This window comes from Ornithodoros turicata, chromosome 1, assembly GCF_037126465.1.
Source record: "Ornithodoros turicata isolate Travis chromosome 1, ASM3712646v1, whole genome shotgun sequence".
Classification (NCBI taxonomy): Eukaryota; Metazoa; Arthropoda; class Arachnida; order Ixodida; family Argasidae; genus Ornithodoros; species Ornithodoros turicata.
Window position 1 is genome coordinate 170,808,658 of NC_088201.1, and position 14,568 is coordinate 170,823,225.

The 14,568-nt window shown below is 47.8% G+C and overlaps 3 protein-coding genes across 3 annotated transcripts; all 3 read right to left on the reverse strand.

The window, feature by feature from the left end:
• Positions 1–1,370: 1,370 nt before the first annotated feature.
• LOC135389805 (uncharacterized) lies at positions 1,371–2,186 on the reverse strand. The gene has a single exon (XM_064619839.1). The coding sequence runs from the start codon at positions 2,184–2,186 to the stop codon at positions 1,371–1,373; it is 816 nt and encodes a 271-aa protein (XP_064475909.1).
• Positions 2,187–2,562: 376 nt separating this feature from the next.
• Positions 2,563–5,211, reverse strand: LOC135389818 (uncharacterized). Its single transcript, XM_064619847.1, has one exon. The coding sequence runs from the start codon at positions 5,209–5,211 to the stop codon at positions 2,563–2,565; it is 2,649 nt and encodes an 882-aa protein (XP_064475917.1).
• A 161-nt stretch (positions 5,212–5,372) lies between these two features.
• On the reverse strand, positions 5,373–6,233 carry LOC135389826 (uncharacterized). The gene has a single exon (XM_064619861.1). The coding sequence runs from the start codon at positions 6,231–6,233 to the stop codon at positions 5,373–5,375; it is 861 nt and encodes a 286-aa protein (XP_064475931.1).
• Positions 6,234–14,568: the final 8,335 nt, after the last annotated feature.

Sequence of the window (14,568 nt, forward strand, 5' to 3'; positions counted from 1 at the left end):
TCCCCGATGCAAGCTTTGTTCCGTTTGTCCCTTCTGTGTTATCTGGTTTGAGACTTTGTGTTGTGTCGTCTGCTTTTCGTCTTTTTCCCAGTCTCGGGTTTTCGTCATGGATCTTAGCCACCAGCTCGCTTGCTTTTTAAGCATTTTATCTGTATCATTCCCCGATGCAAGCTTTGTTCCGTTTGTCCCTTCTGTGTTATCTGGTTTGAGACTTTGTGTTGTGTCGTCTGTTTTTCGTCTTTTTCCCAGTCTCGGGTTTTCGTCATGGATCTTAGCCACCAGCTCGCTTGCTTTTTAACCATTTTATCTGTATCATTCCCCGATGCAAGCTTTGTTCCGTTTGTCCCTTCTGTGTTATCTGGTTTGAGACTTTGTGTTGTGTCGTCTGTTTTTCGTCTTTTTCCCAGTCTCGGGTTTTCGTCATGGATCTTAGCCACCAGCTCGCTTGCTTTTTAACCATTTTATCTGTATCATTCCCCGATGCAAGCTTTGTTCCGTTTGTCCCTTCTGTGTTATCTGGTTTGAGACTTTGTGTTGTGTCGTCTGTTTTTCGTCTTTTTCCCAGTCTCGGGTTTTCGTCATGGATCTTAGCCACCAGCTCGCTTGCTTTTTAACCATTTTATCTGTATCATTCCCCGATGCAAGCTTTGTTCCGTTTGTCCCTTCTGTGTTATCTGGTTTGAGACTTTGTGTTGTGTCGTCTGTTTTTCGTCTTTTTCCCAGTCTCGGGTTTTCGTCATGGATCTTAGCCACCAGCTCGCTTGCTTTTTAACCATTTTATCTGTATCATTCCCCGATGCAAGCTTTGTTCCGTTTGTCCCTTCTGTGTTATCTGGTTTGAGACTTTGTGTTGTGTCGTCTGTTTTTCGTCTTTTTCCCAGTCTCGGGTTTTCGTCATGGATCTTAGCCACCAGCTCGCTTGCTTTTTAACCATTTTATCTCTATCATTCCCCGATGCAAGCTTTGTTCCGTTTGTCCCTTCTGTGTTGTCTGGTTTGAGACTTTGTGTTGTGTCGTCTGTTTTTCGTCTTTTTCCCAGTCTCGGGTTTTCGTCATGGATCTTAGCCACCAGCTCGCTTGCTTTTTAACCATTTTATCTGAGGTTACATGCTTGCTGAGGTTAGCTGACCGCAGTTGGAGAAGGTAGTCTTTCGACCATAGCTTCCAGTAATTGTTTAGCAGACCTTCTTTAGCCTGCTGAATCTGCGAGGGGGAGACGTTGACGTCAACTGAATAGAGAAACTGCATTGAGGGCAAGGCGGTAAGCCGTCTCCCGATCAGGAAGTGTGAAGGAGAAAGGGCTTGTGTGTCGTTAGGGTCTTCTGTGAGCGAAGTAAGAGGTCTCGAATTCACAATGGCTTCGACCTCCGTCAACACAGCTCCTGGAAGTCGAGTTCGCACCGACCTAGCGACCTGCGCAGTGATTCTTTGACGGAGCGCACCATGCGCTCCCAAAAGCCTCCCCACCATGGTGCTTGTTCTGCTATGAACTCCCATGTGCTCCGTGTTTGGGTGGCATATTCTTTCACTGCTTGAAATTGAGCGGAAATCATAGGAGGAAGTTCTCGGGAAGCCTTCTTGTATGTTAGAAAGTTGTCGGAATAGATTTTCTTTGGTATACCCCTGCGAGCCACAAATCGCTTAAACGCCATGAGGAAGGTGCCGAAGGCTTGGTCCGTTACCAACTCTATATGAATGGCTCGTGTTGCTGTGCAAGTGAAGAGTGTCACGTACGACTTTGAATATCCGTGCGCTGTTTTGTAATACAGTGGACCTGCAAAGTGTACCCCGACCACGTCAAACGGAAATTGCTGTGAAACTCGATCCTTCGGTAGGGGCGCCTCTTGCTCGGTGCATGAATGTGTTCGGAGACGTCGGCAAAAGTAGCAGTGGTGCAGGGCGTACTTGACAGATTGCCTTCCTCTGATCACCCAGTAATCCTCCCGTAGCTGATGTAGCGTCTCCTGAACCCCGGCGTGGGTCATCCTTTCGTGTTCGCGAAGAACCATGAGGCGGGTGAACCAGGCTTCCGAAGCAGGCGGTAGTAGGATTGGGTGCTTAGTCGCTGCTGGTTGTTCGGAATGCTGGAGACGCCCGTAAAGCCGGAGAATGCCGTCGTCATCTTTGTACCAACGGAAATTCTGAAGATGCGTGGACTTCTTGTCCAGGAACTTTGCTTGTGTCATCCTGATCCAGTACTGCTCGGAATTTTTCAACTCCTGTGTTGTGAGCGGGCCAGTCTGCTTCCGACCCCTTGAGTTCTGTACGTAGCGCAGCACCCACGCCGTTACTCGACAAAGTCGGTTCGCTCTACTGTACCGCTCTGGCGACATGAGGGTTTGAGCCGCCGCAATCGCCACCGAGGAAACACGTTGAGGGACCACTTCGTCCTTTCCATCAGGACAAGTGGGTTCTGGTATGAGTGAACTTGGCCAATTTTCCGCACGTGCCAACCACGTAGGGCCGTGCCACCACAAGACGCTGCCCTGAAGCTGATGCCCCTTGACACCTCGAGTGAGTAGGTCAGCAGGATTCTCCTCACCGGGACAGTGTCGCCAACATTCAGTAGAAGTGATGCTTTGAATTTCTTGGACGCGGTTCGCAACGAAGGTCTTCCACCGTGTTACTGGCCCTCTTATCCAATGCAACGCTATGAGAGAATCCGTACACACAGTCGGGCACAATCTTCAAAGCAGTGCAGACATATCGGTAAAGCCGTGCGGCAAGAAGGGCTGCCATAAGTTCAAGCCTTGGCAGCGTTTGGCGCTTGATGGGGGCCATTCTGCTCTTGCTGACGAGAAACTCCATGCTAGAAGAGCCGCTCGATGACACTTCAACGTAGATTTCCGCGCCGTAAGCGTAGGGACTAGCGTCAGCAAATACGTGCATCTTCCTAGGCGTGGCCGTGCACGAATATCCCAGGAATCGAGGCAGAGAGAGTTGCTCCAGTTCTGACACTCCCACACACCACTCCTTCCACACTGATTGTATGTCCTCTGGCAGTGGATCATCCCAGTCTAGCTCCGCCTCCCAAATTCTTTGCAGCAGAATCTTCCCAGTAATGGTGAAGGGCGCAAGTAAGCCGAAAGGATCGTACATCCTTGATACGGACTGTAAAATGTGTCTCTTGTCATTCGTCTCGTTTGCAACAAAGTCCAAAATGGCTGCGAGAGGGCATCGTAGTTTGTCATTGTGTACGTCCCAGACAAGTCCCAGCACCTTCTTAGTGTGATCTTGAGTCGTCTCGACGGTTGTGCTGCCATCGTTGAACATCTGGCGTAATAGGCTCCCGTCATTGGTCACCCACTTCTTCACTTTCATGCCTGCGGCCTCAAATATTCGCAAAGTGTCCTGGTACAGAATCTCTGCGTCTGATGATGTTTCCACGCTGACCACCAAGTCGTCGACGTAGAAATGGTCCTGTAGAAGCGCCGCTGTCTCCGGGTAGTCCCCTTCAGACTGCCGTAAGTGGTGTCGAATAGTGGCGGAAAGAAGAAAGGGGCTGGACCTGGCACCAAAGGGTACTCGAGTCATCCGCCAAGTTTCAATGTCTGGGAGGGTTTGCCCAGTAACCGGAGTCGTAGAATACCAAAGGAAACGCAATGCGTCGGTGTCCTGCTTGTGAAGGCCAATTTGTAGAAAGGCCTTCTCTATGTCAGAAACAAGGGCGATGGGATGCATCCTGAACCTCAACAGCAAAGAGAGAATGTCCGAATTGAGATTAGGACCCACGTGTAGTACGTCATACAAAGATAGAAACCCAGGTGCCTTTGACGAGGCGTCGAATACGATGCGTACTTTAGTAGTCTCCCTTTCACGTCGGATCACTGCATGATGTGGGAGATAATACTCCGGGCCAACCTTTGACGCTGTGACATCTACGCGTTCAGCGTGACCGTTCTCGAGGTACTGGCGAATAACTTGGTCGTATTCGATCATTACAGCCTGGTCTTTCAACAGAGTGCGGGTGGCGTTTCTTAGACGTACTTCAGCTGTTGTCTTGTTTGTCCCGAGCCTAGAGACAAGGTTGTCCTTCCAAGGCAGCCCAACACTGTAGCGACCGTTCTCCAATAGAGTGCTGTCCTCGAATCTCTGTAGAACGGGATCTATTCCTGGTGATTCTGAGGCGTCGGCAATCCCGAGGTGCTCCAAGTCCCAGAATGACTGCAACCTCTCATCTAAGTCGTCTTGGGAGAAGCTAGAAACATCAACGTGGAAAGTGTTCACCTCTGGCAAAGAATAATCTCCCGCAGGACCTTGCAGAGTCCATCCGAAGGTTGTTTCGAGGGCGATGAGGTTACCTTGAAGCCGCATTTGCTTGCCGGTGACAACCGCCCCGTAAAAGTCTGCGCCCAAAAGAATGCTTATTTCTGTTGAGGGAACAGATGCCACAGCCACATCCGCTAACTGGATTCCAGTATTCCTGAGGCAATTGAGAGCCTTGACGTCGATATGCGGAAGGTTACTGATGCATATTTCTGGTATTTCCAGAGCCTCAAAGGATACCTCCTGGGACGTGTACTGGGATCGGAGGGTCACACTGACCCTGCTATGCAAGGACTGCTTCCCGGCTTTTCCGACAGTGTTGATTGCAAGATCTTCCCTTCCCACGATTGGCAGCTGCATTTTCCGCGACAGTGGCTTCTTAATAAATGTCCTTTGGCTGCCGCCATCGATGAGAATACGAATTGGCTTCCGTCGGCCATCAGTAGTGCAAAGTATGGCATACCCCGTCTGCAGGAGCACGACCTGCGGGTATGGAGAACAGTGTTGCCATGTACCGCTTGCTACGACGGTTCCATCCGTAGTTTTCTGACTCCCTTGCCTACATAGGACCGTCAAATGCCGCCCGCTGCATCGGTCGCACTTCAGGCCCTTCACGGATCGACAAACTCTAGCGGTGTGATTCTCCTTTGCGCAACGGAAGCAGCGGCGGCTTCGACGAAGCCGCTCTTCCAGGTCTGCCAGGTCAGCATCTAGACGGCACTTCCTGACGTCGTGATCCTTCCCACAAAAGAAACAAGCGCTGTCTGCAGTTTTCTTGGTATTCGTTGGGTTAGATGTCTTACTGGCTTCAGCACCGAGTGCTGCAGCGGAGGGCAGTCGGTCCTGTGAATTTCGAGTGTGTTTGCCATCTCGACTCTGTGTAAAACGTCGAGGATCTTGTGTCCCTTCTGCCACTGCGACGTGTTCCCTGCATTCAGCTTCCATTTTGATGAAGTCTAGTAACTTGCCCAGAACCTTTTCATGACGATCGTCTGCGGTTCCAGTTGCGTCCGCGGCCTCAGTGTGAAGTCTCCTCTGAAAGCTGAGGACCAAGTCGACTGGAAGGGCCTGTTGTAATACTGGGTACAACAGCGAAGAATACGAACTCAATCCAGTTCCCAACGCTTCCAAACTTCGGATATGCGCCGCGCTGTGTCATGCAGACGTCTAAGTTCGGAGACGTTTCGGGTCGAACGAACCTCCTGAATGGCTAACAGTCGCTTCAGATGGAACTGCATGAGCGAGTCTGGATTGCCGAATCGATCCTGTAGCATTTTGACCGCAGTGTCATACATGTCGCCTGTAAGTTGAAGCCCTTTAACGGAAGCTGCGGCTTCTCCCTTGAGGACAGACGACAAATAGGACATCTTTTCACTGTTGGACAACGATGAATTACAGTGCACGATGGACTCAAAGCGGATCCAGAACTCCTGCCAATTCTCCATATTGCCGTCAAACTTGATGAGCTCTAGCTTCGGCAAATTAGGACGACGAGTAGAGCTCAGAATGGATCCCGACGCTGTATGACCAGTACCTCCCTGTGGCGCAGCAGCACAGGTCTGGACTGTAGCCGCGGTCGTCGAGGCCTGGGCGATGGGCTGAGGCACAAGGCTCCTCCTTAATAAGCATGATATCGAGGCTACGCGGTCCTGATATTCCAATACCTTGTCAAATTCGGCATCAGCTTGTTCAACGGTGAACAAGGTCTCCAGATTTCTGTCAACTTCGTCCAGAGAAGTAGCGAACGTCTTGATACGTTTGGTCAGTAGCTCGCAACGGCCAGCATGGTCAGCGGGAACATCGGTCGTCTCGAGCAGGCGTTCGGCCTCGTTGAGCACGGTTGTCAACCGCTGACGAAGGGATTTCCTCTTGGACAAAAGCAAGGACTTCGTGGCTTGTTCCTGCGGTTCCATCATCCTGCAGGCCTTGGAATGTCCTCTTCCCGGGTTTCGGCACCAGTGTTTCATGTTGAGGAAGGGCAAGGACGACAGACAGCAGGAGCAAGTAGACTTTACTGCCCGAAAGCGAAAACGAGAATGCTAGCTCATGCCCATAACGTGCCTGTCCATCAGGTGCGCGAGCGAGGTGCGCAGTAGCTTCAACTTCCTTAACAGTCTTTTTTCTCCTCATTATAATTCACTGGCTTGCACTTTGGCATTGAGGAGTGCTCAGTCACCCTCCCAGGTGTGTATCGCTCGCTGAGTGACCCCTGGTTTGCAAATTCCAAACGATGCGCAGCTACCCAGAGCTGACGACCCGCAAACACGGCGAAACACGTTTCCTCTGATGCTGTCGCATCGTTCCATGAGCATCTGTTGCTCTGCGTGCAGCTATAGAAGCCATCTTAATCTGTACTTTTGAATTTCAAACACGTCTAGTGTCATTTGTTTCTTTAATGTCCTTTTCCCTTCATTATAATTCACTGGCTTGCACTGTGGCATTGACGAGTGCTCAGTCACCCACCCAGGTGTCCATCGCTCGCTGAGTGACCCCTGGTTTGCAAAATTCCGAACGATGCGCAGCTAGCCAGAGCTGACGAGCCGCAAACACTGCGAAACATTTGTCCTCTGGTGCTGTCGCATCGTTTCATGAGTATCTGTTTCTCTGCGTGCAGCCATAGAAGCCATCTTAATCTGTACTTTTGAATTTCAAACACGTGTAGTGTCATTTATTTGTTTCTTTAATGGTTCTTTCCCTCAATATTTATACGAGGGGGGACCCAAAAGAAACCGGAATTATTTTCTAAAAAATTGTGTTTTTATTGTTGCATGCTCTAACTTCAAACACCTTCACAGTGATCTCCCTTTGATGCAATGCACCTGTCCAGACGTTTTTTCCACTGCTCAAAACAGTTTTGGAACTCGTCGACGTTGATGCTTTTTAGTGCTTGTGCCGTTTTCTGTTTCACTTCTTCGACATCGGCAAAATGTTTCCCTTTGAAGACTTTCTTCATCCAGAGGAACAGAAAAAGGTCACAGGGGGCAAGATCAAATGAGTAGGCTGGGTCGTGCACAGGGGTCATTCCATTTTTGGTCAAAAACTGCTGAACACTCAGCGTGGTGTGGGCAGGTGCGTTGTCATGGTGAAAGAACCAGTCACCTGAATGCCACAGCTGGGGAGGTTTCTTCCGTAGATCTTGGCGCAACCTTCTTAAAACTTCCAAATAAGAGCTTTGGTTGACCGTTTCACCCGGCGGAACAAATTCCAAGTGCAGAAGCCCCTCACATCAAAGAAACAGATCACCATTGTCCTGACGTGCGACTTCACTGGTCGTGCTTTCTTGGGACGTGGTGAACTGGCTGTTTTCCATTGACTAGAATGCTGTTTCGTTTCGGGTTCGTAACTGTAGCACCAAGATTCGTCTCCTGTTATGATTTTAGAAAGAAAGTCGGAGTCCGTCTCCAACTGGTCCTTTAACGCACGGCACGCAGCCATGTTCAGCTCTCTCTGTTCGGACGTGAGCAGTCGAGGCCAAATTTCGCTGCAGCTCGTTTCACGTGCAAATCGTTCGATAAAATTCGCTGACATGAGCTCTGCAACATCCCTGCCAACTCCACAAGCTCATCAATGGTGCGACTGCGGTCTTGCAAGAGGGCTTGACGAATTCTGTCGACATTTAATTCAGTGTGGCTGGTCGAAGTCCGTCTGGAACGAGGTTGATCGTCAATCGACATTTCGCTTCGTTTAAATCGAGAAATCAATTCCTACACTTGTGTTTTGCTCAAAGCAGCCTCCTTGTAAGCCGTCTGTCGCATAACTGCCGTTTCTGATGCGTTTTTGCCCAACAGGAAACAAAATTTCACGGCCGCACGTTGTTCGTGCAAATCAGCCATCGCGAAATAGGCAAACGCATTGAAGGGATCTAACAATAGAATTCACTGAAGCCGAACGCAGCGTTTTACAACAACGCCATCTTGTGCACTGATGCAAAACAGTTCGTAAAACTCTCATTTAGTGGTGGAAGCCTATATTACAAGGGATCCGCGCTCACGAGGACAATTCCGGTTTCTTTTGGGTCCCCCCTCGTATATATATATATATATATAAGTAAAAAATAGCATAGGCTCGTTGGCTGCACGTTGAACATATGTTTATAAGTCCCAAACGTCGCCACACCAGCATTGGACAGCTGTTTCGGCCTTATTGGGCCTTCATCAGCAATGCGTAGGTGGGCGACGTTTGAGCGAGTGGCGTCGGAAGGTCACGTGGAACGTGATGTCCTCCCGTCAGGGTGAGAAACTCACCTCTGAAAGCCCAGTGCGAAGCCAGTAAAGTATTAAGTGAAAAAAATACCATACGCTCTTTGGCTGCACGTTGAACATATGTTTATAAGTCCCAAACGTCCCCACACCAGCATTGGACAGCTGTTTCGGCCTTATTGTGCCTTCATCAGCAATGCGTAGGTGGGCGACGTTTGAGCGAGTGGCGTCGGAAGGTCACGTGGAACGTGATGTCCTCCCGTCAGGGTGAGAAACTCACCTCTGAAAGCCCAGTGCGAAGCCAGTAAAGTATTAAGTGAAAAAAAATAGCATAGGCTCTTTGGCTGCACATTGAACATATGCTTATAAGTCCCAAACGTCGCCACACCAGCATTGGACAGCTGTTTCGGCCTTATTGGGCCTTCATCAGCAATGCGTAGGTGGGCGACGTTTGAGCGAGTGGCGTCGGAAGGCCACGTGGAACGTGATGTCCTCCCGTCAGGGTGAGAAACTCACCTCTGAAAGCCCAGTGCGAAGCCAGTAAAGTATTAAGTGAAAAAGAAATAGCATAGGCTCTTTGGCTGCACGTTGAACATATGTTTATAAGTCCCAAACGTCCCCACACCAGCATTGGACAGCTGTTTCGGCCTTATTGGGCCTTCATCAGCAATGCGTAGGTGGGCGACGTTTGAGCGAGTGGCGTCGGAAGGTCACGTGGGACGTGATGTCCTCCCGTCAGGGTGAGAAACTCACCTCTGAAAGCCCAGTGCGAAGCCAGTAAAGTATTAAGTGAAAAAAATACCATAGGCTCTTTAGCTGCACGTTGAACATATGTTTATAAGTCCCAAACGTCGCCACACCAGCATTGGACAGCTGTTTCGCCCTAATTGGGCCTTCTTCAGCAATGCGTAGGTGGGCGACGTTTGAGCGAGTGGCGTCGGAAGGTCACGTGGAACGTGATGTCCTCCCGTCAGGGTGAGAAACTCACCTCTGAAAGCCCAGTGCGAAGCCAGTAAAGTATTAAGTGAAAAAAAATAGCACATATGTTATAAACATAGAACATATGTTTATAAGTCCCAAACGTCGCCAAACGTCGTCCAATGCTGGTGTGGCGACGTTTGGGACTTATAAACATATATATATATATATATATATATATATATATAGATACTCATGGAACGATGCGGCAGCACCAGAGGACACGACACGACAGAGGACACGTGTCCTCTGGTGCTGCCGCATCGTTCCATGAGTATCTGTTTCTCTGCGTGCAGCCATAGAAGCCATATTAATCTGTAAGTTTGAATTTCAAACACGTTTAGTATCATTTATTTGTTTCTTTAATGGCTTTTTTTCCCTGCATTACAATTCACTGGCTTGCACTGTGGCATTGAGGAGTGCTCAGTCACCCTCCCAGGTGTATATCGCTCGCTGAGTGACCCCTGGTTTGCCAATTCGGAACGATGCGCAGCTACCCAGGGCCGACGAGCCGCAAACACGGCGAAACACGTGTCCTCTGGTGCTGCCGCATCGTTCCATGAGTATCTGTTTCTCTGCGTGCAGCCATAGAAGCCATATTAATCTGTAAGTTTGAATTTCAAACACGTTTAGTATCATTTATTTGTTTCTTTAATGGCTTTTTTTCCTGCATTACAATTCACTGGCTTGCACTGTGGCATTGAGGAGTGCTCAGTCACCCTCCCAGGTGTATATCGCTCGCTGAGTGACCCCTGGTTTGCCAATTCGGAACGATGCGCAGCTACCCAGGGCCGACAAGCCGCAAACACGGCGAAACACGTGTCCTCTGGTGCTGCCGCATCGTTCCATGAGTATCTGTTTCTCTGCGTGCAGCCATAGAAGCCATATTAATCTGTAAGTTTGAATTTCAAACACGTTTAGTATCATTTATTTGTTTCTTTAATGGCTTTTTTTCCTGCAATACATATAAGTATATATAAGTATGAAAGCTGTATTTTGTTCAGCGTATTTCTCATCACAACCAATGAGTGTCACAGTTTAAAAAGCAAAAAAGAGATATATAAAATGCCCCTAGGTCACTAGGTAAAGGTAGTAGTAATGACTGGACTTTCATAGTGCACAACGCTCAACTGGCCTGAACAAGATCTAATTAGCAATTAGAGCTAATTGGGATCCCCCACATTAATCAGCATCCTCCAGGGAGCCACCACACAAATTGGGGAGCATCCAACTCGTGTCCATACCAGCTGAGCGTTGTGCACTATGAGAGTCGATAAAAAAGAAAAAAAAATACATAGAGATAGAGTGGGGAGAAGAAGTTTAATTGAAGATCAACGACGCCATGTTGAAGAAAGCGGTCCGGAACGGCCGTTGACCATCGACGGAGCACAGAGGCTGGTTGCAAAGCATCGCAGCTATGGCCACAAGTTCCGGACATCCTGTGACGTCAGCTGTAACGCCATCATGACATGTCTGGGCAGGTTAGGACAGCTCTGGACATGCGAAGAGAAAAACACTCGTAATACAGAGGCTGCAAAAGCAAGGGTATGCTAACCATCAATAGCAATCAACAGAAAGAATTACTTACACAAGAAATCATCTCACCACAACAAGAGCGCAGAACGATGTGACTGCTCTATCCGACAGTCAGGCAGAGAACTGACTCGTAATGGTTTTTTCTCCTGTATAAACTCCCGCCAGCTGGAAACCCCTAGCGGCTACTTTCTCAACTAATCTCACGACAAAATTATTAAAAAGCACGCCTGTGCTACTTTCATTCTCAAGGCAGAAGAAGATAGAAAATGGCGGGAATGCACGGACAACAGCAACCAGCGCGCGACGTGCACGGGCATGAAAATTGCAAACAAAACGGGGACAAAGTTGGCGAAAGCGTTAGTTACACAAGAAATCAGCTCACCAACACAGGAGCGCGGACCGATGCGACTGCTCCATCTGACAGCCAGTCTGAAACTGAGCGAGCGCGGCGACTGCGGAGCGACCGCGTGCACGTCTGCTCTCTGTGACAGCCAGCGAGCAACTGACTGGGACGCCGCGCCGCGGCAGCTACGCATACGCGCGCGCGCTTAGCGCCCTCTGCGGCGACCATCTGCGAGAGGCTAAGAGAGAAGAGCATTCCTGCACCCACCTCTTTCATTGCTCATTGGTCGTGACGTCATCCCATTGTCCGAAGGCTACACGGATCGGTCGGTCGGTCAGGCACACAGTCGGTCGACACAACTGGACAAGGTCAATCTCCAATGAAGCCATGGCATGACGTCATCATGCTCCTGCGTGGCTCAAGGACGCGTACGCTCTAGACAGGGGACCTGTTATTTATTGAATCACTATCCCAAGATTATTTCCTTTATTCTGCTATAACGATTGCATTGGAAACTATTGCAGAAAAACACCATACATGAGAGGTGATTGTCGGATTTAAGCATTTCACTCCCAAAGTCTTACTAAATTAGAGATGCAAAAGCAAAAAATATCCTAACACCTTTAATGCCTACATACAACGAGCTAATCAAGACTTGTCCATCCCTTCCTAGAGCCAGACAGAAAACTGAATAATGTCGCTTTATTCCTCGACTGGATAAAGCCATGCACCTGTCCCCCTTGCGGTTACTCTCCGAACTACATGAATCGCAGAATTATTAAGAATAGCACTACTCCCATTCACGGCAGCACTATAGACATCGTCAAGAATGTTCCTTGTAAAAAAGAAAAAATACATGTAGAAGGAAAACATGACAGAACAGGTCAGGACATGTCAGCGCATGTTTGTCAGACAACAAGTGTGGGGGGAAGCAAAGAGAAACACTTGAAAACCAACATCAAACTATTTCTAAGCACACGCACTCCTCTTATTCAAAAACAGTGCTCATCATAAATCCGTCCAGTACAATACACACTATTTTTTCTATTGCTACACTTTTTTCCAGGAAGACAGCGGCAAAGACAAAGACTCCTATTATTTATTGAATCGCAAGATTATTTCCTTTGTCCGATTCTTAATGACGTTCACTTTTACAATAAAATTCAACAAAAAAAGCACCGTCAATACCCCAAAGGCCCATCATGGTCATTAGAATCACAACACCAGTAAACTACCACTGCTCTTTTAAAATAATAATTGAGACCACCCAACATCATCACCAGGCTTATGTAATACATGACCCTTTCTATGCTCGCATACTCATTGTCTGAGGCTACACCCGCGAGCAAAAAGGCGCGAAAGCCGGGGGGCAAAGTTCCATTCGCGCACGACAAAGCACAAGACAGAACGCCTTTACGGGAACATGATGACATTCCCACCATATTAATGATTTTCTATCTTGTATTGCAGTTACTACTGCTAAAAACTACAACTGCAAAACTATAATTTTAAGAGTCTATTAAAATTCTACTTTCTATGGAAACTATTATTGCCCTATTACTTGGATCGCTATTAATGAAGCGCTCCAATTTTTTCTCTCTTCCCATTTCAGCCTTGTCATGGAGTGAAGCAGACTCACATCCAAAATAATTAATTTACACTGAGGGTGCCGTGCTTCAGGAATTCCTATCCTGCGCTCAGACGCAAGCATTTCTTCACGGATACCTTTAACAGCTGACTTCTTCAACATACCGAGCTCCTAACAACATCTAACAAACAATCAGAGAAGCCCTCTTCTCAGCTGTACCATGCGACTTTCTTCTGCGTAAAATCGGTGATTTGAGGAAGAGAGCAGCGAAAAATTGCGCGCACTTGTGCTTGACTAAAAAAACCTGAAGCATATGCTAATAAACTAAGAAAAAGACACTCATGTCTGGGATCTGATAGTGCCACATACACAGACGCATTGCCCTTGCGTAAAGAAAGCACAGGACAGGGATACACACATTTCCTTAGGTGAACAGAGAAAGGGCTTAAGACCTCAGGTCACCACACATCGCTACGCGGCTAGCACAACATGACACAAACAAGGTACTAGCAGCGGGAAGAACTGCAACACTGCTAAACAAGTCCAGACATGCCATGATGACGTCACAAATCAGGAAAAAAGCACACGCACGCACGCACAGAGGACAACGCATTAAACACACGGAGCGCTCAGGAATAATCGTAGCGTTACAGTACATCGCTACGAAGCCCAACGTCTAACACAAGACGACAGCAACAAGGTATTAGCGAAGGGTAAAAATTGCAACACTACTGAACAAGTCCAGACATGCGACTTCGCATACAAAACACTGCTCATCGGGGAAAAGGCCTAAGCCGCGCGGATCATCATAGAGCATACACAACCTCATTTTTCTATTTCGCGCAAACTAAACGCGGTCTGCTTGGAAAACGAAGTACAAATTTTCTTAGGGAGCAGAGAAATATAGAAATTTCTACTCCGTGTTCAGATACCAGCATTTCTGCTCAAAAACCTGCAAAATTAAGCACTGCTTACTTCGTCAAGATATCGAACACCCAACAAAATCAAACAAACAACCCCACTTTCACTGATAGAACACTATTCAGCTTTTACGCAGGAGGCTTTCTACTACATAAAAGTAGAGAAAATAAGAAAAGAGCAGGGAAAAATTACACGCACTTTTGCTCGCATAGCTATAAGAGAAAATAGAGATAAAATAAAGTAACGACGCACTCGCTAATAAACTGTGACAAAGACACCCATTTGAGCTATCAGATAATTATTGCATAATGCTCAATACTCATTTGCATTGTCCCTGCGTGAAGAAAGCATAGGACAGGGATACACAATTTATCTTAAGCGAGCAGGGAAAGTCACTTCTACTCGAAGAGCTTAAAACTATAAAGTCTGAATTTTTGCAAAGAAAATAAAGCTTGAACTGCGCTAAGAACGTGACAGACACATACTAACAAACAAACAAACACTTTTAATCGTTTCTATTGATAAAGGCGTAAACCGCACTACAAGAACAAAGCACACTGCTTCAGGAAAGCGTATCAAATGAAACGCAACAGGACCAGCTCTCATAAAATAGCCTGCCCAAAACAAAGACTTCACCAGGTTCGCGAGGCAATTCCATTAAAAACGCTCTCGGTCTATCCTACAGATAGCAATGCAAGCGGTGCTACCCTTATTTTTTAAACCACTATTCCACGCAA

What these genes read in the sequence shown, in the direction of transcription:
- LOC135389805 (XM_064619839.1), bottom strand. Translation starts at nt 2,186, where the DNA reads ATGACACAAGCAAAGTTCCTGGACAAGAAGTCCACGCATCTTCAGAAT.
- LOC135389818 (XM_064619847.1), bottom strand. Translation starts at nt 5,211, where the DNA reads ATGGAAGCTGAATGCAGGGAACACGTCGCAGTGGCAGAAGGGACACAA.
- LOC135389826 (XM_064619861.1), bottom strand. Translation starts at nt 6,233, where the DNA reads ATGAAACACTGGTGCCGAAACCCGGGAAGAGGACATTCCAAGGCCTGC.